Below are 17,175 nucleotides of genomic sequence, written 5' to 3' on the forward strand. Positions count from 1 at the left end.
GCCCTACTGAGGTGATCCTGCGGAGGGGCGGAGCTCCGCCACTCTGAAGCCGGAGGCGGCCGCTGGGGGCGGGGCCAGTCCAGTGCAGTCGCACGCTCCTCTCCCACTATGCCCTTATAAGGAGCGCCCCGCGAGAGGGTTCGGGAATCCAGTCGCAATCCCTGCGGCGCAGCCCCAATCCCAGGCCCCTCCCTTGGGAATGGGGGCGGAGCGAGACCTTGGCGGTGCGGCTTTGGGGGCGGAGCTTCTTGAAGGAGGACCAATAGGAGTCACAGTCCGGTTCTGAGCTGCGTTTTCATTGGGCGCGGCGACGTGAGAGGGCGGGGCGCCCGTGGGGCTGGTTACGCCGAGGGAAGCCCGGACTCTAGTCGCCGCTCCGAGTCAGTCTCTCGCCGCCAGCTCCCGGCCCTTCCGATCCCAGTTTTCAGTTGCCCGCGGTTCGCCGCCCCGCTAGCCGCCGCGATGCCGGTGTTTCACACGCGCACGATCGAGAGCATCCTGGAGCCGGTGGCGCAGCAGATCTCGCACCTGGTGATTATGCACGAGGAGGGCGAGGTGGACGGCAAAGCCATTCCTGACCTCACCGCGCCCGTGGCCGCCGTGCAGGCGGCCGTCAGCAACCTCGTCCGGGTGAGCGCGCGGGGCCTGGGACTGGAGCGCGGGCGGGAGACGTCCCCAGGGTCCCGGTCAGCCTCTCTGCTTGCATTCGCAGGCGCTTGGAGCGCCGGGTGGGCTTCTGGGCAGGTGCCGTGGTTTCGGATGCTGATTTCTCTGGGCTGTGACCTTGAGCAAGCCACTGAGTCTTTCGGGGACCTCAGTTTCCTCATCTATAAAATGGGGGCACTCGTGAGAAATACTGCCTTGGGGCTGTGGTGTGAAGAGTCAGTGAGGTTTTAGTTGTAAAGTGCCTAGCGTGTGTGTGCCCATAGCAGGCGCCCAAGAAATGATAGTTGTTAGGTTGTCTCACGGTCCCTCCCCTGGGCAGGCTCAAGTCCCTTGCGTTGACTACCTTGCGCTTAGCTCCTTTTTAGGCCTCTCCTGTCCAGCCTGTGGGTGGGTTCTCTTACGAGCTCCCTGCCTTTACTTCAAGGATTCTTACTTGCATCCAGCTGCTCGCCTTTCTAATACTTCTGTCTCCTGAGACCCACCTACCCAGCCCTCCCCAGGGATCCTTGTGTCTGTCGCTTTTACCCAACTACTTGGCTTCCTCCTCTCTCGGTCGCCGCCTCCTTTCCTTCGGGGCGTTTTGTTCACACCTCCAGGACTCTTAACACCTTTATTCAGTAATTCATAACCAGGAGCCCTGCTTTTCTTCTGCCTGACCCCATAGTCATTCATTTTATTCCTTCCGTGAAGCTTTCCACCCAGCTTTACCTGCTGTCAAACGGTTTTCTTTCACTGGGGCCTTTCCAGATTCGGGGGACCTCCTCTTCTGCCCCTCCTTCTGGCAGGAAGCAAGATGGAGCTGCTGTGAGAGGCCTGTGGAATCTGGAATCTGCAGCCCCTGCCTGAGGGGAAGGCCGGGCCGTTCCTTCCCGTCCACACTTTCCTGCCTGCCCCTGACTCTCCACTGATCTTTGTAGCCCACTTCTGAAATGGGAAGAGATATAGAGACTAGTCCCCTAACTGTAACCTGGCTAATGTCACACTTGCTCGAGGCTGGGTGTGACTCAGACTGCTGTTGCCTGTGAAGAACAACTCAGGAAAAAGTTCATACTGCTTTCAAACCAAGCTGTGTAAATGGTGTGCCAGGGTAGTTGATAGATAACTGTTAGTCGGGTGGGGCTTAGTGTTATTTATCTGATTATAGGACTTTAGTGCACGCAATGTCTTCCTGGGTCTTCAGGGGCCCTGGACTGTCTCAAGCATTTTAGGAGACTGTGTGTGGGGGGGGAGGGGTAGGTGGGAAGGAGGGCAGGACTAGGGACGGAAATTTCTGTTCTTCGATACTGATTAAGTAAGAAACTATTGAGTAGGAGCAGTGTACTCATTCAGACTATCTAGTTCTTGTTCTCTTTGTAGCTAATTTTAATCTCAGACTCCAGAGTACATTCTTATGTAGTGTTGTCTGACATGGCTGCATTCCAGGCCTCTGGTTTTTCAACAAATGGGAAACAATGTAAAGAGACAAGGTAGTGGTGTCCCTCCATGTAGTACTTGAGGAAATGAAATCTTAAAACCACATGTTGCACTTGGAACACAGCTGGTGTAGTCAAGGGGTTGGTTGATATCTGGTTAGGCTATTTAGAGACAAGTTATTTATGAGCTTCCATGCCATGAATTAACAAGCACTGACTGTGTGTTGTGTAAAGAGCATTGTAATAAATCAGTGGCCCTCAGCGTGTGCATGAGAATCACTAGTGGGGCTTTGTAGATACGACTGTTTCCGGTTCCCATCCCAGACTTACTGAGGGCTCTCCAGGAGTAAAGGTTTTCTGTTTTTTAAAGTAGCTGCATAGGTGGTTATAATGGTCATAATTAGGAGACATACAAAAGAAACAAGGGTGGATAAAAGATGAAAAAAAAATACATGTAGTCATGTACTTCCTAACACCTATACAAGGTATTTGAAGTTGAGTCAGTAGACAGGATTGGGCTGATAAATAGTCATAAACAAAGGTGCTACCAGGTTTCACTAAGTAGATTGTCTCAATTGCAGGCTGGGAAGCCAGTTAAAGAGAAATCGAACTGGAAGCCAGTGAATGGCACATGGGTAGTTTAGCAGAAGGTCTTAATCAACAAGATGCACAAATTGGGTGGGAGAGTGAGGGGGAGAGTGGTGTGTGAGGAAGAACATACTGGCTCTAGGAAGACCAGAGGATCCATCAACTGTTTTTCATAAGTGTGTGGATCCTGTACACATCTCAAGTTCCTAACTCCTGTCAGGAAAACACAATGTAAGTGGAACCTTTTTTCCCCTCTTCCCCAGTTCCAGTCTTCAGCGTTGACACAGATAGTTCAATGAATAGTGGGTTAAAGAAGAGGAACCATGTGAAGAGTTAGGCTAGGAGGCTCATAAGGCTTGAAGAAATTGAGGCCTAAGCTTCAGATTCTGCATGAAGAATAGAAAGGAATTAACTTTAAAATCAGTAGAGAAATAATAGTAACTGGATAATAAAACTCTAGAGTTGCAAAACTCAATTTGTTTCTATAAAACAATGAAACTAAGTTTTGAGTAAATATTTCAGAATCCATATAATCAGAATGTTTCTTGCAGATTCCTTTGGGAGGTTGTATCCTTGTTCCAGTGCTTCTTTTCTGGAATTTCTCTCAAATGATTTATATATGTATGCCAAATTAGTCTTACTTTGGTCAAGAAAATGTATATTTTGAATGAAATTAAACCCATCTACTTGGCATAGCATCTGTGGTCTAAGACATAGCTTCTTAAGCTATTTCTACTTGTGACTCCTTTTGGCTTGAGAAATTTTTACTCAACCTTAGTTATATAGATACATAGAATAGGCATATATAACAGTCATTGATAAATAATAAGTTTATTTTAAAACATTTCTTTGGTATAGATAGAATTTTACCATTAATAAAAGATGCAAGTAAATTTGCCTAGTATAATATAGATGTGCTTGTTTACTTTGTTTATTTATTATTATTCAACTCGGCTGACTATTTGGTACTTCAGTGATACAGACCATCTTTAGTGCTTTTCAGAGTTGATGTGTATTTTGATTTTATAATCTGCAATTCTGAGAACTTAGCTTCATATAAATATGTAGCACAAAGTGGCAGAACTGTATATAAGGGCCATTTCAGAAATTGTTGGAAATCCTGTCCTTCTCCCAAACCAAAATACCATGTAATGATTTTTTTATGCAACTTGTCAGCAACTTAGACACCATCTTAAAAAAAATCAATCATCTAAATATAATACAACCTAAGGACATTCTAATTTGATACTTACATGTTCGGGAATGATGGTAAGAAAATAATAGATGTCTTTGCTTTTCTGTAATTAAACTTTTATACTTCTAGAAGTGTGGACACAGTAAAAACACTGCAGTTTTTTTCTGAATCTGAGTGGAGGTGTTTCAGGTAGGGCCATCCACAGTGAACATATGTCGTATGTTCAGGCCCAAAGTTATGATGAAGGTGTTCCATGCAGCATGGACGAAGGTAGCCAGAAACAGTTTCGATTTATGATATGGTTCAGGAGCCTTTTACTGGTGGCCACATATTTTATCCTTCCCACATTTCAGGTTGTGACCCTATGAGATCATCACCCACCATTTAAGAAGCTGGTGTCTAAATGACTTCTGGGTATTTCCAAAGTTACATTTATTGGAGGAAGATGAAACTCACTTGCTGAACATGGTCATTCACTTATAAGCAGAAATTCATTGAGATCCTTCTTGAATGCTAACGCAGTAAAAGTGATACTGAACAGAGTAATCGTTCTATCAGCTTGAAAGTTAGAGGTGGCATTCGGGAAGCAACACTGCAAGTTCAGAGGAAGGAGAGATGGTTTGAGAGAATTGGAGAAGGCTTCATGGAAGGTATAACGTGTGAGCTGATCATTTGAGACAAAGGGTTGGAACATTTAAAGTTGTGAGAATAAATGCCTTACAAATGGAAGGAACTACTCAGGCAAAGGTGCAGAATTTTTAAGCATCCAAAAAGCAAGTTCCAATTTGAACTGCTTTGGGGGAGCAGGACTCATTTGGATTTGGAGTTTCTGTATCTTATTTTTGGACAGGGTCTTACTATGCAGCCCTACCTGGCCTGGAAGCTGGCTCCTCTAGCCAGCTTGCTTCTTAGAGGAGCACCTGTTTCCTGCTTTCCAGTGCTGGAATTACAGGCAGGCTGCCACACGCCACACCCATCTAGCATTTATATGGGTTCAGTGGGTCTGAATTACTGAGCCTCCTATGGTCCACTTAAAACTTTTTTTTTTTTTTTTTTTTTTGGTGAGTCAGAGATTCACCGTAGAGCTCTAGATGACTTAGAAGTTTCTCTGTATCTCTGGTTAGACTTGAATTTACACTCTTCTTGCCTTTGCCTCCCAAGTGCTGTGATTACTGGTATATACTACTGTTCCTGGCTATGTCTTGTCTCTGACTAGGATCCTGAATAAGACCATGTTTTTGAATAGTTTTATTGAGATATAATTTCCACATGATACAGTTCATTCATTTAATGTATATAGTTGTTTTTTGTAATATTATTGTTGTACAGCTATTACTACAACCTAATTTTAGAACAATTTATTTAAGATTTCTATTATATTCTACATAATAATGGGCTTTATTATACTTTATATGGGTATATATTTTGATCATATTCACCTCTGTTATAATCTTTTTTGTCCCCTACACTCCCATTTATCCCCTTTTAGAACAGTTTTGACTACTCAGAAAGAACTCAGATGCCCATTTGCATTGGTTTCGCATTGATTCCTGTATCTTTTACCTCCATGACCCCTTTCCTATCCTTTGCTAGCTCCTGGGTTTGCCTCTTCTGGACATTTCATATAAATGGAGTACAGTATGTGGCTTCTGTGTCTGGCTTCTTTTCACTTTGCATGTTATTTTCAGGGTTCATCCATAGTGTAGCATGTCTCAGAACTTTATTCCCTCCCTCCTTCCCTCCCTCCCTCCCTCCCTCCCTCCCTCCCTCCCTCCCTCCCTCCATCCCTCCCTTATTGTTGTTGCTAAGCCATCTCTCCAGCCCCTGAGTTGTATGGAAACCATTTAAAATACAAAAAGCAAGTTCAGTGCATTAGTAAAGCAAAGGAGAGGAGGTAGAACAGGGAAGGGTGGGAAATAGGAACAAAGAGGAGGGACACAAGTTCTCAGAAGGGTGTGATTTAGTAAGCAGTGTGGAAAGTCAGACGCCTAGGCTGCCCATCTCACAGCATCATATGCAAATTTTTCTTTTTCTTTTCTCACTGAAGTTACCTATAGTGAGTTGTCAGTCTTTGATGTGACCTTTATAGCCATGTTGGTTTTATTAATGGTTTTATTATTATTTATTATTATTCATATACTTCATCTCTCCTTGCGTCTGAGGTCATGTGTTGAAACTATTACTTTGATTCATGAAATATTTATTTATTTATTTATTTATTTATTTATTTATTTTTTGTGGCCTTGACTTTTATGTGTCTCACTCATATATCATATATCACTCATATATCATAGACAGTAGCATTGTCTTCTCTTTAGGTGGATAGATGGGAAAATCTGCTTTGCTCTTTAAAAGAAACCAGTAATTAATTTTGTCACTTGTAGTTCTCTGTATTAACATCTGAACTTAGTTTTGCCGTAGTTTGTTTTGGTTTGTGTTAGGTTTATCTCAGTTTAGGCAGCAACAACATCTGAGTGACAGGCCTGTGGATGATTTCTTTTTTAAAATGTTTTTGTATTTCCTAATTTTAAAAACAAACCAGAACTGTTAATAAAGAAAATAAGGATATTTGTATAGCTGTTTATACCTCATACAATATTTGTTTTTTTTTTCTGTATGTGTGTGGTGTATGTGTGTGTGCATTTGCATAAGCCTGTGTTTGTACATGTATGTGTTCTTTACCTGTGTGTATTTTTTTGGAGGCCAGAGGTTGAGGCTGGCATGCCCTTCTCAGCTGCTTTTCCACTTTCATTTTTGACAGAGTTTCTCATTGACCCGGAGCTTACAGGTTCATCCTAGGGTTACTGATGGACAGTTCCAGGTACAACTTTGTACATGAATAGTGGAGATCTGAGATCAGTTCTTCATGCTTGCTCAGACAACACTACCCACTGGGCCATGTCTCTAGTGCCTATGAAATACTTTCATGTTTGGGATTCCTCAACAATCCTGTAGATGTTGTGAGGCCCTTATTTTGTAGATAAGGAAAGTATGGTTTAGAGAAATTAAATTGCTTCCCTATAGCTAGTTAGCTGGACTCAGACCCTTGCTCTCTTATTCCCGATCCTCTGGACTGACCCTTCCACTGTTCTTCATCTGCTTAGCTCAGGGTTGTTAGGTATCAGTGGAAAAGTTCCACCTGGAACTAGAAGCAACAAGAATGGTGTTAATCACACGTTTCCATTTGTCCTGGGCCTGGCGGCAGTGGCTGCAGAGTCTGGCTTTGGTGTGGCCATGATGGCAGTTCTACATAGAGAGTGACTTGATATGGGTTGCAGTTTCACCCTCAGTCTCCCCCTTCCTTCTTCCCTTTCTTTTCTTTCTCAGGAAATAAAGAGTAGGTGCAGATCAGCCTCTCAATACCTTTTAAAGTAAATATATAAAGTATTTATACAAATATTTTATTAAAGTATTTAAAATAGATAAAGACTTTAGAAAAGTCATATGTGTGATTGCTTAGCTTGAACCCTGTTAAAACTAAGTAATATTTGAAATGAATTTGTACATATTCTTTGGGAGATCATGAAATTTCCTTTAAACTTTGTCCCAGATCAAAAGGTATTTAATGGGACTGATGTGAACCTTATTCTGATAATATTAGCACTCCGGTATCTGAGAGAACAGAAGGTTTCTGGAAATTGTGTATATTTCTGCAACTATGTTTGTAATTTTAATGGAGCCCAACTTACATGTTTGTTTATATCTACAAAGCAGGACGTTGGCTGTTACATAAATAGCATTGATCTGATTCTAAACAGGCCCAGCAAGAGTCAACAGTAGTAGCTTGGGTTTGACCCCTCCCCACCCTCATTATTGTTATGAAGAGAGGTGACATTAGGGAAAACACCTTTATGGAGATAGGGCTCACTTGGGTGTTAATACAGTATTTCTTCTCTGTTCGCTTAAAGATAAAGAAGCACAGGACCTGGAGGGATGGCTCAGTGGCTCCAGCTACTTGTTGTACTCAGAGAAGACTTGGGTTTGGTTTCCAGCACCCATGTGGTGGTCATTCATAACTCCAGTTCCAGGGATCTGACACCTTCTTCTTACCTCCATGAATATTCGGTCCATGACCTCCAGGCACACATTTGGTACATGTACATACATGTAGTCAAAACACTCATATAAAATAAATAAAAATAGAGCAGCCTGTTTATTTTATGTATTTAAGCCATTGCTTATCCATGTATGTGTGTGTGTGTGTGTGTGTGTGTATGTATGTATGTATGTATGTATGTATGTATGTATGTATGAATGAGGGGCAATCACTTAAAAGCCAAGGGCCAGCAAGATGGCTTAGCAAGTAAAGGTACTTATTGCCAAACCTGACAAGTTTGATCCTTGGAATGTACATTGTGGAAGGAGAGAACTGACTCCTACGAGCTGTTTTCTGGCTGCCACATGCACTACCCCACTGTACGAAAAATAAAAAAGGAAAGTGCAGATGTTAAACAAAAGCCTTTTGACAGGTTCTTAGTAATGTACACCTTTTGGGAAGGGTAAGTGGGAATAGCCACATTATCTACGTACTGCAATGGATCATGTGTATGCTCTGGTGAAATACTCATCTTAGTTAAGGTGTTTCTTTTCTCTGGTAGCTTATAGGGCTGTCTGTTCTGGTCATAGACTTACAGTACACATTTTAAAGTTTAAATGAGTCTGCATAGCATTCATTTTAATGTATACAACATTAGGAACCAATGTACAGTTGGTACTTCTAGTCTCTAACTTTCAAACATCCTGTATAGCCAAGTTTAAAGCCTCACCAAATTTATAATGGTCTTTGGCTAATACAGGTCAAATATGTACTAAGGGAGGAGTGGATGGCTAAATGCCCATTGTTGGAGATAACAAAAGTGTTCAGGCTATTTTGAGTTGTGGTTTCTCTGTTTAGGAGTCATTTCAGCTATGCAGGCCACTTACTAAATTCATAGCTCAAGACTCTGCCTCCTATCTGGAAGAGGCATGGGATTTTGCATTCTCTTTTTGGGAGTGCCTTTAAAAAATTTAACAATTTAGACCAGGTGTTCCTTTATTATTTGGATCCCTGCTGGTTACAGTGCAGCCTCATACTATGAGTCATGAATTCCACATTAAAGAGCTGTATTTCTTTGAACCATATGGCAGGAGACAAAGATTTCAAGTTGATCTGCTGTTTTGCTTTCTGGCTGATTCAAATCCAACCTCTTTTATTAAGGTCATCATGAGTCTACCCCCCCCCCCCCCCCCCCCCAGTCTATACACACACACTTTATCTCAGCTTACTCAGCTTTGTATTTTGTACTTCAAGATTTCAACAAGCCTGCCAGACAGGAAGTAGAAAGACAAATGAAAGCTTTTAAAGAGAAGTCCTTCCCTTAACACACCAATTTCTTGTGTGTTTCAGGAACTAGAACTAGCACTTGGTGCTACCAAAAGAAGTAAGAATCTTTAAATAGGAAGTGTCAGAGAGAAGCTGATCTTATAGGTGTCTTTGGACTGAAGCTGTGTGTTGAGGACTTCAGATGAGAAGAGTATTCTGTCAGATAATCGTTCCTCTCAGATAACTCCAACCTTTTTCTAACTTTAAGCCTTCCTATAGGTGTTAAATATAGGACTAGAAGAAGAAAACAATGTTTCCTTGACCTCTATATTCCCCAACACTGTTCTTTTAAACATTGTTTTTTTTTTGTTTGTTTGTTTGTTTTGTTTTTTTGTGACTTAGGCTTTCTTGAACTGGAACTGGCTGTGTAGCTCAGGCTGGCCTTGAACTTAAGATCTTTTCTCTTGTCTCAGGCTCATATAGCTTGGCCTAGTTTCAAACTTGACCTTGAACTGAGTCAAGTTACCACCCATAAGTTGTGGGAGAATATTTGTATGCGAGGACACTTAGCTAAAACTTTTCTTGTTGTAAATTATATGTATGTGTATGCGTATGTCTATGTGTATGTCTGTGTATATATATTTGGAGACAGGGTTTTACTACGTAGCCCAGGCTGTCGGGGACTCAAAATCCTCTCGACTCTGTCACCTTAAATGCTGGAATTACAGGAATATACCACCATGCCTGGTATAAATTGTATTTTCATTATTAAAAGTTAGCAGATTTTATATTTCTCGATGTTTCACACACACACACACACACACACACACACACTCCCCATTTTTGTCATTTTTTACCATTAATAAAAAATGCGAACAAAACCAAGAACCACCCCTAATGCACTATCCTGTTTATAAATTTGCAATGAAAGCCGACTGTATGATATAGACCTTTAATTCTAGCACATAGCAGGCAAAGGCTGGCCTGATCAACATAGAGGGTTCCAAGTCAGCCAGAGCTATGTAGTGAGACTATGTGTTTAAAATAAAAATTACAAAGAAAAGGGAGGAGACTCAATCACTTTAATATGCTGTCTAGGAAGCTAGGCTGTAGTTACCTTACCTTGGCTTCATTTCCAGCAAGTGCAGAAGGAAAAGACTTCAGAGTTAGCAGCTGGATCCTCAGAGACCTTGTATACTGACATGTTTTTCAAGACATACTGTCAAAGACTCATTGATTAAATTTGTTTAAATGTGTGTATTACATGCAGAGATGATATGTCGGTGACAGGTTCCTGAGTGAAAGGGAACTTTCACAACTAGACATAGGAAATGGAGGGTACATTGGCTTCTTTCCCTTGGTAAGACTTCGTAAATTTTGTACTTCATATGCTAGGCCATCAGTCCTGGATGCTTGATTTGACTGAAGTTTTTCTTCTGCTTCCCCACTTCTCCAGGGTGTGTCTCCCTTTAGATTTTTGGTTTCTTGAAGACAGGGACTTTGTAGTCCCTCCTTAAGTGTGTTGTTCTCTGATACTTGGTATTTCTGGTGTCCTGTTAGGCTATTTCATGAGGAGGAGGATAGCTTTCTATTGGAAGGCTTGGTGGTTCTCTTGTCCTGTCCCCACATATCACTCTATTCTACGTGCCTGTACTAACACAAAGAGAGGGATTAATAAAGAACTATATTATACTGGATACATGTTTTGGATTTGAAAAAAATTTGTTTTTTTTTTCTATAAGAAGTCAGGCTTTCCTTGGGTTGGCGTGAGCGTGGGCTGTGTATATGTGTGCATATAGAGAGCTGAAAATTAGAACTAATAGTATTTGGAGACTCATCGGGGTGCAGAAAATAGAGTCATTGGCCCTTAGAGAACTTCCCACTGATAAAATTTCCAGCTGAGTGACTTCTAAGAGGAAAGTGGCTGTGTTTGCGGCAGTTCTTAGCACAGCTGGCCACCATCCAGGTTAAAGTCATGCCTTCTTTTGAATGCAGCTTAAATTATTCCCACAAGTAAGCTTTCTGTAAAGAAAGAAAAATGGCATGCCTGTTCTTAGAGTTGAAAGTTGATGGCTCTCTGTTATCTACCTTCCCAACGTTTTTAGCCTTCTTTGAGTTCCCACCCTAGAATACTCATTGTTTACCAGGTGGAAAGTACAGTTTTATTCATATAGTTAAGATAAGGGGTTGGGAGAAGCTGGGCATGGTGGTACACATCTTTCATTCCAGTTCTCTGGAGGCAGAGACACAATTATCTCTCAGGTAAGGCTAGCCTAGTCTATATAGAGAGTTCCAGGCCAGCCAGGGCTATGTATTAAGACCCTATCTCAATAAAATGATTAAGATAAGTTGGATAAGTGGGTGAATGGATTTTGCAGAAAAGAAAATCTATACTAACAATGCTTAAACTTCACATTATATAATTTTTTTTTCAAATATTAACACTATATACTAAACTGTAACTGTGTGCATTATTGGGTATTGTGATCAATGCTAGGATATTTAATATATAGAAATCATGGCATGCAATGCAGCCATCTAATTCATGTTGAATAAACCAGGCACAATCCCAGTGTGCATATGGGGACAATCTTGTGACTGTCTTCTGGATTCTGCAGGCACCTGTACTGCTGTGCACCTCCCTTCACCTATATACATAATGAAAAGTAAAATAAGCCTTAATCCTCCCTACCATTGGCTATTTGGTGATAGGTACCATTGGAGAAATTATTTAGTTCCTAGTTCCTCTTCTGTAAAACAGATAAAGATAAGGTGTGCCTTTCAGTGTTGTTTGTATTAAATGAGTCCACAAATAATATTTAAAACTATTATTGACAAATAGTTAAGAGCTCAGTATGTATTAGATTTTATCACTAATATTCTTTCCCACGATTTTTAGTCACATTTTAAATGTTAATCTATTGAAGAGACTGATGATTTAAAAGAAATGCCTAAGCATAGCTCTTTTTATTCAACAAGGCGAAATGCCAATGAAAGCTTTCAGTAGAATTCCATATGTTGTGGAATATACAGTTCTACCAACTGTGGGAAAAATATCACAGCTTTAGGTAGTTGAACCTTTGATTTCCAGTTTCCCATGATTAAAGACAATCTCTGTCTTTTCCTTTTGGTTTTGGAGGTTGGGTGGGTGATTAAATTGATTAAACCCAAGGCTGTATACCTGCTAGGCAAAAGCTGTACCACTGAACTACACCCATTTATACTAACCATTTATTCCCCCCACCCAACTCCCTTCCTTCTTCTTTCCTTCTGTGTCTGAGATAGGGTTTTGCTATGTTGCCCAAGCTGGTCTTAAATTCCTAAATTCAAACAATCCTTTTAGCTTTCCAAGTAGCAAGATTACAAAAATGGACCTGGCTTAATTTTTCTCATCAGTGGGGAGAGTGGGCGGTTCAAGACAGTATTTCTCTGTGTAGCCCTGGCTATCCTGGAACTCACTCTGTAGACCAGGCTGGCCTCAAAGTCCAAGATCTGCCTGTTTTTGCCTCCCAAGTGTTGGGATTAAAGGCATGTGCCACCACTGCCTGGCTCCTGGCTTAAATATTTATTTGTTTGTTTATATATTTTGGTTTTTCCAGACAGGGTTTCTCAATGTAACAGAGCCCTAGCTGTCCTGGACTTTTGTAGACCAGGCTGGTCTCAAACTCACAGAGATACACCTATCTCTGCCTCCTGAGTGCTGGAATAAAAGGCGTGCGCCTTGCTCTGGTTCTGCTTTTTAATTGCTGTCTTTTGATTGGAATAATAGCAAGGAAAAAGTTTGTTTCTACTCCTGATTTAAAGCAAGAGTTGAGGTTTAGGATTTGAGCAGTTAGCTTAAGTATTATCTTACCTGTCTTCCTTCCCTCCTTTCCCTCATTTAAAAATGATTTATTTACTTATGTGTATGTATGTGTGTGTGAATTAGGTGCACTTGAATGCTGGTGCCCTGGGGCTGGTTGTATGTTACTAGATATGAGGGCTAGGAATCAAACTTTGGTCCTCTGTCAGAATAATATATGTTTTTAGCCTCTAAGGCATCTGCCCAGCACCTTTTTTATTCATTTATTTTGAGGCAGGGTCTCTTGTGCTTCAAGTTGATTTTGAACTTATGTAGCCTAGGGTGGCTTTGTACTCCAGGACCTCTTGCCCCTGTGTCTCAAGTACTAGGATTACAGGTGGGTGCCACCATATTTGGGGTTATTGTCTTATTTTATTAACAAAGAAGCAAACAAACTGTCTGGAGAAGTAGTTTAGCATTTAAGAGCACTTCATGCATTTCCAGAGGACCCAAGTTCAGTCCCCAGCACCTTCTTCAGACAGCTCACAATTAACTGCCTTTGACTCCAGCTCCAGGGAACCTACTGCTCCTTCTGGCCTCAGAGGGTACCTGCACACAGTGCATACATTTACACAGACACATATACCTAAGTAAGAATAAAAAAATAAATCTTATTAACAAATAACAACTGAAGAGTAGCCAGGCTACCCAGTGAAATAATATGACATCAGCCCTCCAGGCAGAGCTAAATATGTTGCATTTATGAAAAGTAGAATTCATCAGTTTAGTACTGTGCTACATATTGAATGAATATATATATATATTTTTAAAGGGACAATCCCCATCAAAGGCCCTATCAATTGGAAGAGTAACAGACTTCAAATGTGATTCTGGAGATAGCAACTGCCACATGTGAGACTGGTGCCTGTGAGGCCAGAAGAGGGTGTGGAATCCACTGGAACTGTTGTTACACATGGTTGTGAGCTGCCCTGTGGGTTCTGGGAACCAAACCTAGGACCTTTGCAAGAGTAATTAAATGCTTCAGTTTTGACTCTTGTTCTTTAATCATATTTTAAATACTAATAATGATAATGTTGTTTTAATCAGAAGCATCTCGAAGTACAGAAACCTCTAGGACTTACTACTATATTTGTAAAATCCGCAATGTCAGGATAATAGTTTGTCTTGAGAGTGTAGAAATCTTTGTTCTCTCCACGGCCTGCCTTTCTTTGTGTGTGTGTGTGTGTGTGTGTGTGTGTGTGTGTGTGTGTGTGTTAGGTGATTTCTTTAACCATCCTCCACTTTACTTTTGAAGACATGATCTTTCAGTGGACATGGAGCTTTTGGATTCAGTTAAAATGGCTGGCCAGCAACTTCTAGGGATCCTCCAGTATGCACTTCCCCAACTCTGGGGTTTCAGGTGAGGGTTGCCACACCTAGCTTTTTTATGTGGGTCCTGGGATCCAAACTCAGGTTTTCATGCTTCTGTGACAACTGCTTTACTGAGTGAGCTTTCTGAGCTATCTCCTCAGCCTCATCTTTGGTTTTAAAAATGTTTATTCTGTTGTGGTAAAATATGCTTAATATTTTACCATTGTACATACATAGTTTTGTGGTATTAAATACATTCACCTTGTGTACACCTGTTACCATAGCATGCCTCTCTCAACTGAGACCACACACCTCTTTCCCAGCTACTTGCATATGCCAGTACTTTTTGTTTTAGTGAATTTGACTATTTTTGGTACCTTTGGAATTATACAGTATTGTCTTTTTAATTTTTCAGCGCTGTGGATTGAATCTAGAGCTTTGTATGTATCCTAGGCAAGCATTCTACCGACAGAACTATATCCTGAGCCCCACAATATTTATGCTTTAGTGTCTGGTGTCTCCAGGGCTCTTTTTAGCAATTGTTAGAATTTTGTTTATTTTGAAGACTGAATTATATCTTGTTTTGAATACTTATATTTAAATATTTTAAGCTACATTGTGTGGGTGTGTGTGCACATGAGCATGTATGCCTTCATGCATGTAGAGATCAGAAGACATCTTTGTAGTGTTAAATCTCTCTCTACCATGTGATTCTCAGGTCATCAAGCTTGGTGGCAAGCACCTTTACCCCACTGAACCATCTTTTGGGGCCTTAGTTTAATACATTCTGCCACATTTAGCTTCGTTGCTCATCTCTTGATAGACTTTTGGATTGTGTGTGTCTATGGATATTAAACATAATGCTGCTATTTCATCATAGTTTTAATGCCTTGAGAAATTTGGACTCTGTTCCTGATGGGTATAAAGTTCTGGTGGACTTGGGCCGGGACTGTGACCTAGCCTCAGAGGCCGGAGAGTACACATGCAATCAAAAGTAGGCCAAAGGCTGTTTTGGGGAATGTGATGGGAAGACAAGAAGGGAAGTTTGTTTTATTTTACAGAGGCTATTTTTGAAATATGAGGGCATTAGCCTGAGAAGATGGGAAAATCTATTGTAAGTGAGCATAGAGAAGCCTGTGAATGTGTAGTTAGGCGTGGGGAAGGGTTAACAATGAGACCACTTAGGCAAATCAGGTCTGCTAGGGAAGGAACTTTTTTTTTTTTTGCCATATACACTAGTCACAAAGAAAGAAAAGAAAAGCTGATTTATGAATACGTAAAATAGCCTTCTAATTTAAAACTTAAAATTGAATTCCAGCTACCTGGGTTCTCTTAGGAAAGTAAGACTATAAGGAAACAGTGTCTTTGGCGTGCTTGGAGTTTAGGTACATGTCAGATATGTAGTCCCCTTTTATACAGTTGTGACTTGTCATACTGTCTTAGTCCAATTTTTCAATAGTCATATTTTGTAGAATATTTATTAGTACTTAGAACTCTATGAGTTTGAGGCCAGCCTGGTCTTATGTCAAGTTCCAGGTCAGGGAGGGCCGTGTAAAAAGATACTTGTCTTGAAAAAAGAAAGATAGGCCAGTATTTTCCCCACCTTTTAGTACTCTCATGGCCTGGATTACTCTTCCTGTCTTGTTAGGATGAGCCCAGCATCCATACTGCTCTATGAAGTTTGTCAATTACTCTGTTGAAGTTAATCTCTCTCAGTGTTTCTGTAAGACTTGGCTCTGGTTCTTATCAAACCATCTTACAAATTAGAACTCCTGTGTTCACGTGTTTCTGTCCCTTCTTCTGACCCCTGGCATCCAGCTTTGAGTTCTAGAAGGGGTCTAGTACTCTTCATTGAGTGGGATATTAATACTTTGATTCAGCTGATTGTATTTTCGGCACTACTGAATTAGTTTGTTTTCCCTCCCTCCTTCCTTCCTTCGTTCTTCTTTCCCCCTCTTATCATCAGAGCAAGAAGATATATATGTGTGTATATATATATACATATATATATACACATATACATATACATACACATACACACACATATATATATTACAAGATCTATCTATCTTGTATACTGTATGGGTGTGTGTATATTCTGAGCCATACTAGCAGGATGATTTAATAATGCTGAAGGCAATGATGTGTCATTATATGTGTGCTAAATGTTATTTCCTAATTTGAGATGTCTCCTGTGTGAAGAAGCTATAAGTCAGTGAACATTATCTCTGCTGAATCTCCAAAACCAACATTTTAATGTTACATTTTACTTGACACGTACAGAAGACTGAATGGAAGCTCCAGCCTGGCTGTCTACAGCTTCTGTCACAAGGCACATTCCTTCATTTCCTGAGTCATGCTACTCCAGGAAGGAAAAAGAGAAACGGCTCTTTTCTCACATTTCTTGCCTGGAAACGGACCCTTTAAACTTATGCTTAACAATGAAATAAATAAACTTTTCATTTTTTTTCAATGACATTTGGCCAATCCTTTTTTCTGATTTTCTTTTCTATCCTCAAAGCTATTAGTCTGTATTAGGCTAATTGGCTCTTTGTCTCTCCCTCAAGTAAATCCTTTTACGTGTAATCCTGATCTCAATATCGTCCTGCTGAGAAATCTGCTAAGCTTCTTCCACAGTGCCTTCTAGCTTAATATAAAATAATTTTTTTTTAGTTTCTTAAATTTTATTTTATGTTTATGAGTATTTTGTGTGATGAATGTACAATACATGTGTGTCTAGTACCCAGACAAGTCAGAAGATGGTGTCCAGACCTCTGGAACTGGAGTTACAGACTGAGCCACTGTGTTGGTACTGGGAATTGAACCCCAGTCCTCTGTAAGAACAAGGGCTGCTAACCAC

General features: G+C 40.8%; 1 protein-coding gene across 2 annotated transcripts in view; it reads left to right on the plus strand.

Moving 5' to 3' along the window:
• Positions 1–327: 327 nt before the first annotated feature.
• Vcl (vinculin) overlaps positions 328–17,175 on the plus strand; it is a 96,278-nt gene continuing 79,430 nt past the window's right edge. The window contains exon 1 of one of the 2 annotated variants that reach the window (XM_034497478.2): positions 328–630. In XM_034497478.2, the coding sequence (XP_034353369.1) occupies positions 463–630 (168 nt within the window). In that variant the 5' untranslated portion in view covers positions 328–462. The remainder of the gene's footprint in view (positions 631–17,175) is intronic. The other variant, XM_034497479.2, reaches the window with a different exon arrangement.

The sequence above is a fragment of the Arvicanthis niloticus genome, chromosome 3, assembly GCF_011762505.2.
Source record: "Arvicanthis niloticus isolate mArvNil1 chromosome 3, mArvNil1.pat.X, whole genome shotgun sequence".
Taxonomy (NCBI): Eukaryota; Metazoa; Chordata; class Mammalia; order Rodentia; family Muridae; genus Arvicanthis; species Arvicanthis niloticus.